This window comes from Dromaius novaehollandiae, chromosome 6 (genome assembly GCF_036370855.1).
Source record: "Dromaius novaehollandiae isolate bDroNov1 chromosome 6, bDroNov1.hap1, whole genome shotgun sequence".
Classification (NCBI taxonomy): domain Eukaryota; kingdom Metazoa; phylum Chordata; class Aves; order Casuariiformes; family Dromaiidae; genus Dromaius; species Dromaius novaehollandiae.
Window position 1 is genome coordinate 42,131,537 of NC_088103.1, and position 18,555 is coordinate 42,150,091.

The 18,555-nt window shown below is 44.5% G+C and overlaps 1 protein-coding gene across 3 annotated transcripts in view; it reads left to right on the forward strand.

Annotated features, from left to right (window-relative positions):
- The first annotated feature begins 7,749 nt into the window (after nt 1-7,749).
- GRK5 (G protein-coupled receptor kinase 5) overlaps nt 7,750-18,555 on the forward strand; it is a 180,694-nt gene continuing 169,888 nt past the window's right edge. The window contains exon 1 of one of the 3 annotated variants that reach the window (XM_064514296.1): nt 7,750-8,190. In XM_064514296.1, coding sequence (XP_064370366.1) covers nt 8,139-8,190 — 52 coding nt within the window. In that variant the 5' untranslated portion in view covers nt 7,750-8,138. The remainder of the gene's footprint in view (nt 8,191-18,555) is intronic. The other 2 variants (XM_064514295.1, XM_064514294.1) reach the window with 2 other exon arrangements.

Below are 18,555 nucleotides of genomic sequence, written 5' to 3' on the forward strand. Positions count from 1 at the left end.
CTTTATTGAACTCGGTCAAATTATGATGGTTTAATCATAATTAAACAATTACAGCATGATAATGGTGTGCCTGCTTATCTCCTCTCAGCTGTGAGCTGATGCAAGCCAAAGCCCTTGCTTCATTGCCACTACTGGCAGTTACTGCTGCTAATAGACAGCGCTCCATTAAACTAAATGTGTCTGTGCCCTGACACTGTCTGCTCTGGAGGTCTGTTGCAGTTCTGCACAGGCTGTCACGGGGGAACTGCACAGGTTCAGCCCTCGGAAGAGGCATTACGGTGTGTACAAGAGCTTGGGGAGGTAGGAAGGTCATAAAACTACATCACGGGCCCCCCAATCTCCTTCCAGGTCAAGAAGCAGAGAAGGTGTATAGGTTGTGGAAGGGACCACACCTGGTATGTATAAACTTTACTGCAGTTTCCCTGCAGCTGGAGGCTCCAGTCTGCTGTGGATGCCTAGCCCCTACAACTCAAGCTAGAGGAGCTACTTTAACTGAGTCACTTGATCAGTATAGGGTTTTCTCAAGCTATTTTTGTTGAATACCTGGCAATGGCAGCAGCAGAGACCACCTTCACCAATAGAAGCACCAGCTCCCCTTCCTTGTTGTAGGCCACATCCTCTAGAGCAGCACAAGTGGGGTGTGCAACCCAGAGTATGAAAATCAAACACTCTGAACATCCATTTTTCTCTTCTCTGCTTCTTTTTGCATGTTTCTTTGCCTAAGTAGTCAAATCAAGTTGAATCCAGTTTTGTTTCTGGTTTCTTTTCTATTAATACCCACAGTCTTCACAAAGGGGAGATTCCGCCCTATGAACGGGTGAGCAAGTCTGGCTCTGCTGGCAGTATGAGCTCTGCTTCCAGAGCCAAGGCCAAAGGGGAATAATTCAGAGAACCACATCCCCCGACTCTCGGAGTCTCAGTGGATGCTACATGTTTAGTACCAAACAAATTAGTGAGCTTGTTCCAGGTACTCACCCAGCTGGCATGGTCTGGTCACTTCTGTACTAGTAAACTCTCTGAGCCTCTAAAAGAGGATGGTAGCACACAAATTGCCTGTTGAGATTGGTCCCTAGCCAGTATTAACTCCCTAATACGTCCAGGAACTGTTTGGGACAGTGTTAGTTGGTGCTGGCCAAAAGCATGCCAGGGACCTTTTTAAACATTTCACACTGTAGGCAAACCAGTTCCAGTGCTTGGTGCCTTTCCCTAGTACTCCTGTACTTATGAATACAGACATAGCCAGTGACAGCTGAAAATGTGGCTTGGATAATCTCCAAAACTGAAGTTCCTGGTAGAGCAATCAGAGTGATATATCTACTCATATGTGCCCTGAGATAGCTAGGCAGCTGCCTGGGCATGTGATGAAGACAGAGGTGCCCTCACAAGGTATGGGAGAGGAACTGTTCCTGTAGCCAGGGTGAGAAGAGGGGGAAAGAAAATGTGCACACCTAAGGATATGCATACCCCAGTTTGGGATCCTCTGAGGTAGTAGTCTAACAGCCTCCTGCACCCACTAATTTCCTTGACTTCAAGTATGCATTAGTATCGCTTCTGATGTTGAAGGTGTTCCCTTTAGGCTTAACATCCTTTAGCAAGATGTGTGTCTTTAACAAGATGCATGTGTGTGTGTGTATGTGTGCATGCGTGCAGCAATTGGTTACTAAACTAGCAGACTTTGAGTTAATGAGCCTTAGCTGTTCCTTTCTTCACTTTGTTAAGGGAAACCTCCAGGTGTAAGAGACAGTTCAGTTCTGACTCTTGTGGATGAGTGAGGGCTGCTTGAAAATACCAGATGGTCAGAGGCTCTGATGGGAAGGTCACTGTGGACAAGCTGGGAGCTGGCTGGCTGGGCTACTCAGCTTATTTGCATGCCTGCTGTCTAAAAGCTAGGGGTATTCTTGCTTGAAAAACCCTCAGATTCTGAACGTGGAAGCAAGTATATGATTTGAATGTTTGAAAATATGTCAAATCCCCTGTGGACAAGCTATTCCACAGCCCATGTGGTAGCTTGCAGCCCTGGGAGCCCTAAGGAAGAGTGGCATATGCAGAGGGAAGGAGTGTTTTTTCAGGGATGTGTCCACAGTACAGTTCAGCGAATTTCTCAGTGGCACTGCCAAGATGCTGTGAGGGCTGTCAGCAGAGCAATGAGAAATGGAGCTGAGCAAGGGAAATGTGCAGAGCCATGCCTGATGGCGAAGAGGAGCAAAGAAACATCAGCCATGACTTGGGCTGATACCCTGAAGAGCAGCGCAGAATGGCACGTCTGTGTTCACGTCTACTGAAGTGGCACATCCCTTTGAATCGGGAGATGAGCTCACCCAGCAGCTGACTCCCCTAAGGTTGGGCAGCAAACTGGGAGTTAGGGATGTGACTGGAGCACAGCAGTTCCTTTCCCTCGGATGTGGGAGCTGTATTGTAGCGGCAAAGAAGGGCTATCACTAGGATTTCCTGAGGATGGTGGTTTCACCCACGGTTGACTAATCACAATTTCTAAGTTGATATATTCTAAAATGATGTTCTCTCTCCCCTCCTCCCCCCTTGCTGGAAAGTTATATTTGTTTAAAACTCTTTGTTTAAACACTTGGCTTGCAAGTGGGGAAATATTGCTCATGCTTTGTTATGAAGGTGGCATAATTCAGTTTCCCACACTTCTGGGCAAGAGTTTGAACTACTACCATTTAACTGGGGGGTTTATTTTCTGGTTTGCTTTTTACTGGGTGTCTCTAGAACTTGAACATGGCGCTTGTCACTGCCAAAGTACACCTGGCAAAAGAGTTGTTCCTTTTCCTCAGTTCCGGTTCTGGTACAGGCTAGAACAGCTGTTAAACCTGATTTTTCATGCCATCTGAAGTTCAAAATAAATCTTACAAGTGGTACTGCCCTTCTTTCTCAGTATTTGTTGGTTTTCTGCTTTTCTGTCTCACTGTATGCTTCTGACAGCAATGGAAAATAGAAGATGTAGATTTTTGGCTATGCCATTTAGCTGCTTGCTGCCATTTTGTGCCTCTTTTTCCCTATCTGGAGATAATTAAATTTGCCTTTCTAGCTACAAGCTTTGAGATCTATTGATAAAAAATAGTTGTATATTGTTACCCTTATTGTTTTGTGAGAGCTAGTTCTTAAAAAGCTTTTTGAAGCATCATCATTAACACAACAAAGTAACAAAGTAACTTCTCTCTAAACTTGATAAATGGGGTAAGCAAATCCCAAACCAGGTCTCCTGCTGCTTTGGGTCATTGTATGTCTGATTCTATGCTGATGACATGATGCATACTTTTGCTTCTTTAAAAACTGTTTATTTTATTCCATATGCTAAATTGCTGTAACAGCCATTTGTCCTTTAGTTTGAGGAAATGGATGACTACACAACAGGTTTGGAAACTGGGGAGAAGCAACAGGGGCATAAAAATTTTCATTTAATCCAAAGCAGAAAGTAACTTTGACAACACGATGCATCAGCCTGTGGCTGTTGGTAGATGGCAGCCTCTGTCCTTATGCAAAGGCTCTCTAAAAGGTTACAGCTGCCTGCAAATGCTTTCTCATAGGCCTGCGTGCTCCCACTTACCAATACAGAATCTCAGCAGGAGGTGAAGAGACTTACCCATTTGTAGGAATAAGTTTCAAAAGCAATTCCAAACCCAGTACAGCCTAGAGGTAATCACGAACAGGCTTTACTGGGTTAATCATATTTATAACAGGGATTTTAGGAGGTAGCTGTTGTTAGGTTATGTTTCCAATTGATAAGTAGAGGCAAAAGCCTTTCTGACATCTGGTTCACCTGGGGTCTTATCCTGACATTTCAAGGAGGCAGTACTGAGGCCAAGTGGTTTCTGTCTGGTGGCAGGATAAAGCTGGGTGTGTTGCTGCTGCGTTTCTGGCTGGAGCCCTGTGAGCCCACCCTGTCGATGACTCATCAGAGTGGCTCAGAATATCACACGCTGCTTTGTGGCCTTCCTATTCTTATTATACTGATGCGTTTGGGTCTTGCACGGTGCTGCCATTTCATTTACAAACCTCTCTTTACCGATAAAGGAAAGATGGCTGCCAGCCCTGCTTTATCCTGATGTTGAGCACTCATAAAAAGTGTTTTTCTTAGCCTTTCCTGAATGATTTCAAATGAAAGATGTCTTACTGAAAAGCAGAACAACTGAAGCCCATAAACACCCTAAGAAGCACATTTTTCAGAATTTGTTTTTTTAAAGCCTCTCCTTTTTCTTCCAAAATTGGCTTCTATATACGATTCAGACTGATTTTTCCCTTTGCCCCCATCAAACACTGAACCAAGATCTTTAGTCCAGAAAAAAGACTTTGTTTCTTCCCTGCCGCACTGTCTTTGAGTCTATCTGCTTGAACATTTGAGCTTCACAAAAGTGACTAGACTAAGAAAGTGCAGAGACTCTGTTCTAAGCAATGGAACAGACTCACAGATGTCCTGGTGATGAACAGCCTCTTTCCCCCTCACTCACACTTACAGAGAATCTGACTGCTCCATTAAATCGAGTGTGAACATACCTTGACGTTAAAGGACTGTGTTAGCACAAGAGAAAAGGAATAAATAAATCTACCTGTACCTGGGTTTTTTTTTTTTTTTTTTTTTTTGGTATTTGTGAACCAGGTGTTCTAGGTGACACAAAAATGAAGATATCCATTTGTCTAAGGAAGTCATGAGATAAGCCTCCTAATACTATAGTGAGTTTTGCAAAGACCGGTTGAAGGATTTTAAGGCAAGTAGGTCTGTGCAAGCAAATCCCTTGTGCATCTCTGGCAATCCATTGGGAGCCATATACATGAAAGGTGCCATTTATCAGAGCTGAAGCAGAGCCTTGACATGTGTCAGTATTAGATTCAGACTTAAAAGGCTGAAGTAGAAGAGAGCTGCAGTGAAGACTGATTCTCTTGGTTTCGTTTTTCCAAATAGGCATTGTGATAGTGGACGCAACTCCTTCCATATTCTGGTGCACAAAACTGACTCAGAGTTACTGAAAACAAAGTTTATTTTGTGAAATACTACAAAAATCATTAAGAAAAGTGTTGCATAGATGCGCAACTCAAACACATTTTGCAGAATCCTTAGCAGTCCAGTAACAGCTCAGCTTTCTGCTGCTTGCCCTTAGCCACATTAAACAGTTATGTGACTGCCCCTAGTCAACTTCAATGCAAAGTCATCCAACTTAGTTTCAATAACCACTCAGGCAGCAGAGCAATATTTTGTTCCATTTCTGTGCCTGCTTCTGAAGGCACTGTGCAACCGTGCCCTCGGGTGCTAGAAACGTGAAGTACGTATTGGCTGAGCCATTCATGAAACCCTAGGTAGCTCAGTGAGATTTCACAACACCATATAGTTCTTCCATAATTTGTCTGATAAATCTACTGCTTACCCATTCAAGCATACTCAATAAACATTCACGAAGTATACAGGACAACATCAGCACTCCAGAGTCATACTTCTATCCCACAGGGCAGCACTGCAGATGACTGTGCTTGTGTGCCACTTAAGTATATAGAAGAGAAGCAGTAGAGCCCTCAGATGCACATGCTGATTTCCAAGTGCTTAGCAACCCAAACTTAAGATCTCTAAGTGCCCAGTTTTCAGTGGTGCACCAATATAAAAGTTATACATGAAACATTGTCTGTGCTCACTGTGCAGCCTTAGGTGAAGGTAAATCCCTCCCCATTGAATAGCCTGCTCCTGAGGTGTGACAACCACACTGAGATCCAATTGCTATCTGTAGAAGTTGAGGTCACTCCTACAATGAGTGCTTCACAGAATGGGGAGTAAGGCACATGCACAAGCTGTATGTTATAGATTGTTTCCTAACTGCAGGGATTTTTTTTTTTTTTTTTTTTTTGGCCAAGCAGACCTCCACATACTATGGTTAAGAGATGGAAAGGATGTGTACCACATACTATGGTTAAGAGATGGAAAGGATGTGTATTCTTTTTTCCTTTGGAGGCAGGGGTTGCATGTAGCGTTAAGAAGGTTGTATGCAGTAAATGATGTAGCTGTGTCCTCTGACATCAGTCATGTGCTGATGCTGGTGTTGCCCTTGTGATGACCATTAGCGAGTAGCTGGGCAAGGATGTGAAATGCAGTTATAACCTGAGTATAATTTGTTCTGTTTACAAGCAAGCATGAATCCTTGCTCAAAAGTGGTCAAACAACATGCACGGCAGAGACTCCTTAGGAACCTCATCTCCATGCTAAGGCTCTGGTTTCCAGGAAGCAATTTTTCCCTCAAGAATTATTTAATCAGAGAAAAATCTTCCGGTACTTACAGACACAACTGCTGTTATATAGAACTTGGCATTACAAAGGAAGTAACCACAACACAGCATGGCTTCCTGAGACTGAACATTTTCTGAAGTGATAGGAGAGCAAATGTGGAAGATTGTGCATAGCAGTGCCACCTACTCTAACAACAGCTTTGAAAGTTCCAACCTCTGACACTTAATCAGGTACAAAAGGCATTTATTATAGCCACATCATTGTAATGTCAAAGGTATTATTCATTAAATGCATTTCTTATTTATTTCCTATGCTCAGAAAATGTGTTCTAGGAGTCTGTAAGTCTTGGTGTTCCAAGTCACTTCTGCCTAGCTGTAGAAAAAAATATGATCAGTACAATTAAACACAGAAAAAAAATAGTGACTATGTTCCACTTACAAGAAGCTGCATGGTAATTTAATTTGCTTCACATAGAATTAATCAATGCAAATACTAATGGAGGAAGAACATTAGTGAGAGCAATGTGTCGCTTTTATTCCTCTTTCTTTGCCTGACCTGCGCAGTGTTATATTGATCTACCTGGCTGCCAGGAAAATCAGAATCATGCTGACATGAGCTTCTGTCCTGTATACGAGAAATTAGTTTATGTTGCAATGTAGTGCTTAAAATTCAAAAACTTTGCACAGGCTTAATTATTTTTTTGGCTTTTAACACATGAATATTTTCACTAAAGTGCTTTGCAATCACAGACTTGTCCTCATGGCTTGTTTCTCACACAGCCACTATTGGGACAAAAAACTGTGTGGCAGAAATGTGGTGGGATTCCCTCGGGTACTTTAAACCGAAATACTAAGTTCTCCAGAAAAGTTAGAAATCCGTGTGGCCCCTTCCCTCTGCCTCGAGCCAGTAGAGAGGTCTGCATCACTCAGCAGACGGACAAGCAATCTGCTGGTCGCTGGGCGTTTGCACTCTGCTGGTTGCATCTGCCCCCGCAAGAGAGGCCGGTGCTGACGCGCCGAGCCCTGAGCGCCGCGCTCACGGGCACCGAGCCGGCCGAGCCGCTCGGGGCAGGGCGCGAGCAGAGCGGCCGCAGGGCGCAGACGGGGCGGCCCCGCCAGGGGCAGCGAGCGGGGCCCCGCGCAGCGCCGCCGCCGCCGCGCGCCGCTAGGTGACGCCCGGCACCAGGCTGCGCCGCGCCGCCGCCGTCGGGGCCGCTGCGCGCGGAGCCCCGCGCAGCGCCCGCGGGAGCCTCCCCGCGCCCGCGGCGGCCCCGCTCTCCGCTGCGGCGCGGAAGCCGCCCGGGGGCTCCGCGGCCCGTCACCTGCCGCGGGGCTGCGCGCCGGGGCGCGGGCACTCCGCGGGACCCGGCGCTGCGCCGCCCGCGCAGGGCACCGGGGAGCGGCGGCCTCCGGGCGGCCCGCGCACGCCGCCGCCCCGCGGCGGGCGGAGCCGCCCCGTCCCCCGCGGCGGAGCGGGGCGGCCGCGGCGCCGGCGCCAGGTGCGGCGGGACCGCCCCAGGACTACACGTCCCGGCGTGCCCGGCCCGCGGAGCCGGCGGCGGGGATGGCGCCTGCGCGGGGCTGCGGGGCCGCTCCGCGGTGCCACACCCCCGGGGGAGGGAGGCAGGAGCGCCCGAGACCTCAAACCATCGGGGAGCCGGCGGGGAGGAGGAGGATGGAGTAGCGGGGCGACGCGCCGGGGGAGCGCAGAGCGCGGCGGAGAGCACGGGCCGGCGCGACCGAGCGCCGCCGCCGCCGGGGCAGCTCAGCGGGCGCGGAGGAGGGAGGAAAATAATGAAAGGCGGAATAATGCACTGAGGGGAAGGAGGCTGATGGTCGCCCGGAGGCTCCGCACCTACAGAGTGACGTCCTGCTGCAGTGCCGCTGCCTACCTACGCTGACTGAGCTCGTCAATGGAGCTGGAAAATATCGTTGCCAACACCGTCTTGCTGAAAGCCAGGGAAGGTGAGCGAGAGGCGGGAGGAGGGCTGGAGCATCCTTGCCGCAGCCGCCCCTCTGCGGGGCGATGCCCGGCTGGGAGGGGGCGGCCGCGGGGCGGCGGGGGCACGGGCGTGCGGCGGCGGCTGTGCGCCGGGGGCTGCGCTCCCGGTGCCGCTGGCGGCGCCCCGCGGGTGCCATGTGGCCGGCTTGCTTGCAAACGGCTTGTCTGAAACGCGGCCCCGATTAAAAGGTAAATATCGCTTCCCCCCTGTGTGATGAGGTTTGGGAAAGGAAGTGAATGAGATTGCAGAGATTACAATTTTCACCCCTCTCTTCCTTCCCCCACCCCCCCCGAAATCTGGTCCCACGGATTGTGCTATTTCAGCGTCTATTGTTAAAGGTCAGCTGCAGATGCATTCATTCAGAAGGGCTTAGCAAATCTGCAAATAGCTTTCCGTGCTGTGTGGTGAGACCGGCGGGATCGTATCGCTTCAACGTACAGTCATTGCCTTATTCGGCGTTATTAGGTGATATCATGTTGCTGCAAACATGCCCATTGTTGCGAGCGTGTTTGTCCCCAGCCCGCTCGCAGCCGGAGCCGGGAAGTGCGCGGAGAGGCGGCCGGGGCTCAGCCCGGCGGCGGCGGATGCCGGAGACCCGCCGCGCCGCGGAGCGGGGGTCGGGCCGGCCGCGGGGCTCCCCGGGCGGGAGCTGCCCGCCGCCGCGCAGGCCGGCGGCAGCGGGCTTGGGACGGCAGCTGGATGCTCCGGGAGATGCCGGTGCCGCCGGCCGAGAGCACCCCGCGCTCCGAAAAGCGAAATTGCGCCGTGCCCCTTGAAAACGCGCTTAGATCCCGGCTGCAGCGCGGCGCTGGGCTCTCTTAGACACCCCTCGGCGAGAAAACCCGCCCCCCGAAGAAACCCGCCCTGCGGCCAACCCCGATAACCGCCAGCAGCTGGGGCGGGCAGGCTGCATTCCCCCGCTTTGGGAGGGGAAGCGGTTTTCCCCCCCGCGGGGCGGTGCGTGCCCGCGGGAGGATCCCCTCGCCGCGGGGCTGCCGGGGCCGCGGAGCCCGGCTGGCCGCCGCTGCCGGGGGCCACGCGTGGGCTGCGGGGCGCGGCGGCGCTGGGGCGGGCGCGGTGCTCGCCCGGCGCCCGGCCTTCGGCGGGATGCGAGGGGCAGCCGGCTCCCCGCGGAGACCCCGTGCCTCCGGGAGCACCCCCGCAGGGCACTGCCCGCAGCAAGCGCCTCTTACGGTGACAGCATCACTGCCGAGGTGCGATCCTCTTCTGCTAGGACCGCATTTTTTAACTGTTTAAAATATTTTTTCTAAGCCTTTGTTCAAACTTCCGTGGCCTGAAGACACTTGCTAGACTGAGCATTTTTAGTTGCCGTAAAACCTGCAGGCTTTTTTGCACTGTCCTCTGGCGTGGCTGGACCTGGCCGCAAAGGAGGCCCGGGGCCAGACGGGTGGACTTCAGTTCGGTCACTCCTGAAGCTGTGGAAGTACAAGTAAAGCAATATTAGTTTTGTAAAAGAGATCATCCAAATAGTCCTCCCCTGGAGTGATCCTTTTGCATGGGAAATGGTTCAAATTGTAAAATAATGTTTATATAACTTGTGGGGTGTTGAACTTGTGAGGTTTAGCTAAAGAGTAAAGTCCTAACATCCTCCAGGGGAGAGAGGGGAAAAAAAACCCCCACTATAAATAAAAAGGGCAAAGGTATTATTCCATTGAGCAGGTCAGGGGTTATAACTTTCTGCCTTCCAGTGGAGAATTGCTATTTTCTGTTGTCTTTCTATGATATTGTTTGGGATGCAGTTGTTGTTACAAGCAATACAGTACTGTTTTAGATTTCAAAAGACTTTGAGAATGCTTTAAAGGACTGGTATTAATTATTGCTCTTAAGAAATAGAGTTATTGTGTGTTGTTTTCAGAGAGCCAATATTTTGCAAGTCATTTTTAATGTGCCTCTCTGTTTCATGGTCTTCTACCATCCTCAGCAAGATGGTAATGGTAATGTTGTAGAAAAACATAAAGAAGCTGTCAGCTAGAATCCAAACAGCAGAACTTTTTCAGTATTTACTCCAAACTATATGCCAACTTTTTTTTATCTATGTATGAAGTTCCAACAACACTTTCTGAGGCCTGGCACTTATTTTTAGAGCTTTTTTTTTTTTTTTTTTTTTTTTTTTTTTTTTTTTTTTTTTTGGACTGAAGTTTCTTTGAAATGAAGAACAACTTAAAAGTAAAGTACCTGGCATCACAAAGCCATAAGTATTAATATGTCTGAATCATAGATGTTTCCAAGTTTTTAGTTATCATTGCAAGCTTCTATGAGTAAAGTATTTCTAAAATTTGAAGGGACTAATGTCAGTGGATGTCATTGCAGATGAAGAGGACAGGCAGTGTATTGAAGACCAAGAGTAAAAACAAATGAATATATCAACGATTATGGTACCTAAAAATGTTTGCTCCTGTTCCTGCAGATTCCGTGAACAGATTTAGCTGGGCTAACCTGTAGCCAAAGCAAAGTACATGCATGTGTGTTTCCACTTGTTAAGTCAAAAGTGAAAACCATATTAGCTCAGTTATATGGTTCTTAGTGCCTGCAATGTGATATTTAACGTCAGGAGAAGCAAAATGATGGGATCCATTCTGCAGACGTTAGTGGAAGCAGAAGTTTTATCACAATTACAAGAGGAATTAAAGCCAACATTGTTACTGAAGGGAGAAATTTCAAACTACTGTCAAAGGAAAGTTTAGGTAGACCTGCAACATTACGTACAGCAATGAGGACTTTTGTAAGGGACTTAGAAGTCGACCTGAGTGACCATCACAAACATTTTCTAGCAAATATTGGCTTAAATTTTGCAACTCATTTGCTTTGGCCCTGCTAGTGGTTTTTCTGTGGTCCCTTGTGTAGGTTCTTTTGTGACTGAATTTTACTGAAGCAACCCTGAATGCAAAGTGAATTTTTCAGCAAAAATATTGGGAAGCAGATTTCATAACTGACTACACAAATACTTGCACTAGAATATTCATGATTACAATGAGAAGCATACCCAGAATTAACTTGCACTAGAATATTCATGATTACAATGAGAAGCATACCCAGAATTAACTGATACTATGTGATACGAGAACAATCTTACTTGAGCAACAAAAACAATATGTGCAGTTCACATACAAAAATGTATTTCATTGAATAATTTCAAGTAGAGAATAAATTTCAGGAAATCTTCATCTGTTTGCAGAATATGAAGTATTTTGACACAAAGACACATGTAAGTTATTTGTTGTACTCAAAGTTCACCAGTCTGAACAAATTAAAAATGGGAGTTTTATTGCCTTTGAAAGTTTATTTATAATTTATTAATAATAAATTTATGCTGTTTCCTCAATCATCATTTCTTATTTCTTAGATGCAAAATCCCATTGCACAAATTATCAAGCCCTTTTAGGACTGAATAAAAAATACATCTGCTTTAATTATAAAAGGAAAAGCAATCAGGTAGAAGCCAAATAGGTATTTGGGACCATCTCTTGTTGCCTGAGGAAAAGAATAATCAGAGAAGGGAAGACAGAGATGAGAATCACAAGAAGAAAAGGAAAATGACTGCAATTGCAGTCATTTCAGGTTGAATAAGAACCCCTAAATTATGAAGTGGTGAAACATTTATCTGGAGCTTTTCATTAGCCTTCTTTTTTGAGTCTCGGCAATCATGTCTCAACCACAGAATCATTACAGAGCCATTACTAATGGAAATCGCCCAAGCTGCTAAAAGTGAATCCAGGTTCACAAATGAATCTAGACTCAATTTCCTGGCTTAAAGTTGTTTGACAGCGGACAAAATCAGAACCGAGGAGGCAATGGGGGGGGCTGAGGAGGGACTAAGGACTGAGCCTCTCAGAATTTCAGATAAGCTTGAACAGCCCTAACACAGAGAAGCTTTAAAACTGATCCACCTAGTCGTTACTCCGTATCTCTGCCAGTCAAAAGCAATAAGCTGATAAAAGACAAGTCTTTCAGAGACTGACAATTAAATTATGGCATGTATATGAAGAAGAAACAGTACGGTCAGATAAGGGTGACCAAGACGTGGTGATTTCCTAGACAATCATTTTCATGATACTTTCTAGACATAAGGACATAGTCTTCCCTAGTGTAGTGTACCATTTTTGTGTACATGAATTTTCTTTGACAGCTTGGAACACATTTCAAAACCCAAATACAACTTGACTATAATAAATTGCAAAATCCTTCACAAACTTGTAAAAAAAAAAATCAAAACAACAGACAGTTTCCACCCCCATGCCCCATTAAAATTTTAGTAGTAGCTAAATTAGTCAGCATGGCTATTAGTTTTAAAATTACCAATTTGGAGGATAAACTATTATTTTTCTTAGACACAGGGTTTCCAAAGTGTGGTTGCAGTCTGGTAAAAGGGGGGGAAAAAAAGTTTGCAATCACTAAAACACAGCACAAGCACATTTTCTTTTTCCTTTTTTGGTATGACTGGCATTCTAAAAAAGCTTATATTTATGGCACCCAAGCATAGCCTTTGATCGACCTAGTGAAAAGGGGCACTCTTATTTTTTGTATCTCAGAATTTTTTGATGAGTGTACCCTGCTGCCATATAACATGTGAAATGTGCCTGTTCTCAAATTGCTATATTTTTAGCTTGCCTTCGCAGAATGATCACAGGAGAGATTTGTGCATGTCCTTATTGGCAAAAGACTAGCAATAAATCCTAAACAAGAAGCATGATTGCTTTCCAAGAACTTGGCTGTAGAACAATTGGAAAAAGGGCACTTGAACAATGAAGAGCATATTTGAAGGAAAGAAGGTGACTATAGCGACAGCCAAAGCCTCATGGAGAATATGATTATTGCAGCTTGACTTTGGCAACTTCATAAACCACTGCTTCTGAACATTGAATCTAAGGTCCTGTCCTGTATCCCTTGATATAAAAGCAAACTGCTTTGTAAGGAAGACATTGTCTCTATAAGCAGAGGAAATTTGTACACAGTGACTCAGTTCAGTTTTCTTTTCTGACTTCAAGAGGAACTCTCACCACTGCAATAGCCAAAAAAAAAAAAAAAAAATCCAAGAATGGAATCAGCTATTACTTCAAATGAAACAGGGTGCTTTCAAGCTCTATTTTAAAAATGGGATTCCTTTTCAAGCATGTAACCATTTCTTTTTGGAAAAAAAGTACCAAAGAGTTCAGAGTGTTTCATGATAGTCTAATAGAGGCAATTTGGGAAACAGGAGTCTTCAGGCCTTAGTGAGAAGAACATGCAAGTCTGCATGACATAAAGATCTCCTTTTATTATGCTGAAGGGACTTATTTCTGTAATCATCCATACCTGGGCAGTGACAAGTGTGTGTGAGGAGAACTCATTTTAAATCCCCCCCCCCCCTTTTTTTTAATCTTATATAGTAGGGCTGCTGCAGAACAAGTTAGAGTAGCTGTAGCCGTGCCCGTCTTGGGCACTCTGTTCCTCTTCTGGGGTTCTCCCTGGGGCTGACTGCACCGGTCTGTGGTCATAGTCTTGGGGTATGGCAATGCAGGGGAAGCCAAGAGCTCTTCCATCTGCATGTCATTGCTGAAGAGGTAGGACGATGTCCCTTCATCTTTTTGTGTCTGTGAAACACTGATGTTATGGCCTAGTTGTTATCTAGCTTGTGTAGTTGGCATTGGTTGACATTTTAAAAAATATTTAGTACTGGGTTGTGATTGTCTGTCAGGTTGTTAACATATAGAAGCTATTAGCTAATAAAACTTGTAGAACAAATATTAGCTACAGGGGCTTGAATAGAGCTACTTGCATCTGCTCCATTAACCTCACGTGACTGCTTTCCTCAAGTGCAAAATAATAAATCTTATGAAGAGACTGTCTATATTTGTAATCAATATATTCCTTTTCTGAGAAGGTTGTAAGTTAGTGTTACTAAAATTGCTTGTTTAGCAAAGAACTTTCAGTATTTATCCAAGATGCTGGCATAATTGTGTGTCTGTATTTAGCTTTTTGTAGTAATTATATATTTTTATATTCAGAGATAATTTAGGCATAAGTGTCTGAAAGGGGTGTTTTTAGGAATGCTCTACTGAGAGCGTTACCAGGCTAGCATCATTTGGAGTGAACTAACGCATGCATCTTTGTGATAAACAACTCTAGAATGAAAGCCTTAACCACAGAAATGGGCTCTACCACAAATATCTGTGCTTTTGTCACCTGTGAGTTGGTGGGTGGATGTGTGCTGGCTCAGTTTGAAAGCTATGAACTAAAAACAGCTAAAGAGGAATGTAACAACTCTTTGCTGTTACTGGGCCCCAAGGGTATGTTTTACCTGTTCCAATGGCTGCTCTTGTTTTTGTGTTTTTTTCTCTGTTTTTGTGTTTTTTCTCTGTGTTTTCATGGTTGTTTTTTCTGTGTTTTTGTGTTTTTCCCGTATTCCTGTGGACAGTACAATGGGTTATTATTGATCTTAAAGAAAAAACTACATGGTTTCAAGCTTACTTCTTGAAAGATGATCTTCCTCTCCTTGTACTGCTTTGCTAGCTAAGAGCTGCTGATAAACTCTTTTTCACAAAACCGAAAGATGAGCATCCGCACGCTGAGGACTGATGCTTGCAGTGAAGGGTCTGAGGCCTTAATCATGTATTCACTTACTAATACAGATGTACTCCCATCCTGATAAAGCCTAAACTTGACTGTTGAGATGTATGCGGGGCCCTTCTGCATATGGAGAGACAGAACGTGTGTTTTTATTCATTGGCTGTCATGATATGTTTAGGCATGAGGCTGATTCTTCTATACTACTTTTACACCAGTTTTGCTCTATGAATGACTTCTAGTTTATATTCGTCTAAAGAAAATTAGTGAAGCTCTTATTTCAGCACAAGTAGTGGTGCTAAAGTCAATGCGATTATTTCCATGGCTAAAACACCAGTAAAATCATGTCAGGATCCATATCAGTACTTGAAAACATCTAAAAGCAAATCAGTTACTGTCTTTATAAAGTATCAATCAAAACCAAACAATGGTTCCTCTTCCTTTACTGTTGCAAAGGAAATACTACCCTTTTCTCAAATTTTTGCCAATGGAATTTGGAGCTAGATATCTAACTCCTGCTTATCAATGAGATTTTTCCCCTGAGTGTTTAATTTAAAAATATCCTGCATGATATATGAGTGTTCTGTGTGTCAGTGAATAAGAGGAGAACCAATTGCTTCTCATTTTTCACAGGCACATGATCTAAACAATAACAAGATGATATAATCCTAATATTTCTTTAAGACCACAGGATCTGAAATTTAGTTAAAAGGCCAGGAAAATAAAGAATCCTGCAGTTTGATTCCACTCAGCTAGATTATCTTTGTAATTATTTTGCTTGGAGGATTAAAAAAATGTATACTGCTTTATGAGAAAGATTAGGCAGGGAGCAAAAATTAAAGTAAATAGTCTGAAGAAAGTCTTGCAAAGGTTATGAGTATTTTACTTCATTTTGATTAAAAAAAATCCATGGAGTTGCTAGTTAAAATGAAAAGACAGAACAAAACATGGGTGAGGGGGAAGATGGATGAGGCTGAGAAGTCTGTAGCACTGGCCCAGCTGCTTCTAGCTCATATAATGCCTCTCCAGATATAGTTGAAGAAACTGTCACAAGCATTTATTCAAGGAAGAAAGGCCAGGCCAAGAGGAATGGAAACACACGTAGGTATCCAGGGCTCAGTTTTGACCTTGATGTGAATACTACAAATGATTCTAATGAAGGGAGGGTAGCTGGCTGTGTTCTAGGGTGAAAATAAATAGTTTATTTGCAGCTATCTTCCCAATGGTACAGTGAAGACTGAGGATTTTGTATATCCATCGTATTCTGCAGTTAGGAAAGTGCTTACTCCGTCTGAGTAGTTCCATTGACTTCTGAGGGGACTGCTTGGTGGGAGGAAGCGAGCTTGGTCTGCAAGGCTGAGACCTTAGGGATCAGTCTGTTCTCAACGTTGGGATTCTGTTCAAATCAGTACAATTACTCTGATATAACCAAAGGGAAATGGATAGTAGCCACAGCTGGGAATGGGCCAAGGCCTACCATACCATCTTATCCCTTGGACTCCAAACACCTTTTCTACTGAGTTTTAAACAGTTTTGATATAAAAATTACACAAATACTGGCCTTCCTCTCAAGGGATTTTTTTTCCAGTCCAAGATTTCTCCCTGATTATTCTGGCTAAATTTTCTTTACTCTCATCTCCTTACTCGTTTACTCCCTTCTGCACAGCTCCTGAGAGTTTTCATTCTCTACTTGCTGTTTCTAATCAATTATAATCTTAACCAAGTTTACCAGCTTTTGTTCTTTCCTCCTTCCAGACTGTCTTTTCCAGTCAACATGGATGGTCCTCCTCAAATTTCATGCAGTCAGTCTTCAGGCCAAGTTCATTCCAGAGAGTGGGTCCCTAGAAGATGTGCCAAGGGATGGAGTTGTGCAGACAGCCTGAATCCGATCCTCTCAGTGGCCCACACCAAAGTCAGATGAAGCAGCAGGTCAAGTGGGGTGAGGCCCTGGGGAAGAGACAGTACCAAAGAGGGGATACATCAGGGTATTTCTGAGCAGTTTCCATCAGTAAGGTTGCTTATAGAGTTCTCCATTGCCCTGAGGATGCCTAAGAGGCAGTTAATAAACAGTGGCAGCTATTTATATATTGGTTGCATATTCTCTTGGGTCCTGTTGGATATACGATTTCACTAGGAGCCTGGCTTTTCCTGGCAGGTTGAGGTTACGTTATGTTATTTTAGGTGTTGCCTTATTTTCGGTGCAGTACCTCTTCTCCTAAACTATTGAAAGGGCCAATCGCTACCTGTGGTGGGCATCAGCACAGTGACTGCTGGGATGCTGTTTACTAGCTCCCAGTGCTCCACCACCATCCCCCTTTTCCTAGAACCATCCTCCCAGTGAATACATTTGGATGATTTGTTTCCTTCTTCTGTTGCACTAATCTAAATTTTTTGAGACTGAAACTCCATTATTTATTTTTCCGATTTTTTTCTAATCTTTCTAGGCCAGTTTATCTGTCCTCTTTTGTCTGATAACACTTCTCAGTTTGATAACAAACAGGCTTTAATATACTGCATAAACACATTTAATGAGATTGGATTAAACGTCACCTTACTGGACACACCTAAGGCTTTATATATTTTCTTTCTCATATTATCTCAGTTGTTCTTTGGTCAATGTTAGTCTGTGTGACAGTGCTCCTATCTAAAATAATAATGATTTTTTTTCTCCATTTATGTGTTGTGGCAGACCATCGTAATTCTATAGGAGGTATCTATTTCTGTTTCCTCATTTCTAAAATTTTCATCAATCTCATTCAGGCAGAGTCTATTTAACCCTCTAGTGTGTCACATGAAAGGGGCTACCTACGAAGAGAATAGAGAAACTCCATGGCATTGCGGTTGTGTTCACTTTGTAGCATCTGCAGAAGGCACATGACTTAGTCTGCTACTGTCAAGCTCTTCATAAAGAACTGATGAGGAATCTCATCTTGGGGCGAGGGGAAGGAGGGGGAAGGAAAGACAAGTGCAGCGGGAAGAAAAGGAGATTCGGGACCAAAGGGAAGATATCTGTGATGACAATTGAGAACATCCCCAATGAGAACCCAGTGACATTTCCGCCTAAATACCCCCACAGAAAGTGCAAAAGAACTGACATCTTTAACAAGCAGGTGAGCTGGGAAGGATGGATGTTATGCTAAATCATGATTTAGCCAAGGTTGCCAAAATATCTGGGGTTGGCTCTGTAAGATTTTTTTTTCCTTATTGGTGCTGTTCATTGCTTGTCATTCTGTTTTTCATGGGTTTCTACTGATTTCCTCTCCCCATTGCTTTCCTTCCCACTCCCTCACAGGTTTTGTTTTGTTTTGTTTCTTACTGGGGATGAAAGCTTGATTTGCTGAATGGAATTCATAGTGAAGCTTCTTCTATCTTCTTTAGTTTTGGCTGTTACAGAAAAAAAAATTTCATTGCTCTGAGTCTCCGTGAAATTCATTGCTTTGGCCAAGCAGAGACTCTAGTGATAATCACATTAGAAATCAATTGAGATGCTTTCTGTAGGGGATAGTCTTGCTACTTGGCATGGTGAACTTTTCTCTAACAGAAATCCAGTGGGACAACTTGTCTCTCCTCTTTTGTTGAAAAGCATCTAGCAGAACTGCCATTTCTCATCCTGCAAGTTTTGCAGAGGAAATTTTACTTGGGTAACAGTTATGGAAAATTGAGAGACTCTGAACCTTAATCTTTTTACTATTAAAGGAAGAATAATTGCCCAATGCAACATTTGGAAGCAGTGAAAAAGCTTACAAATGCAGAAGTTTGGACT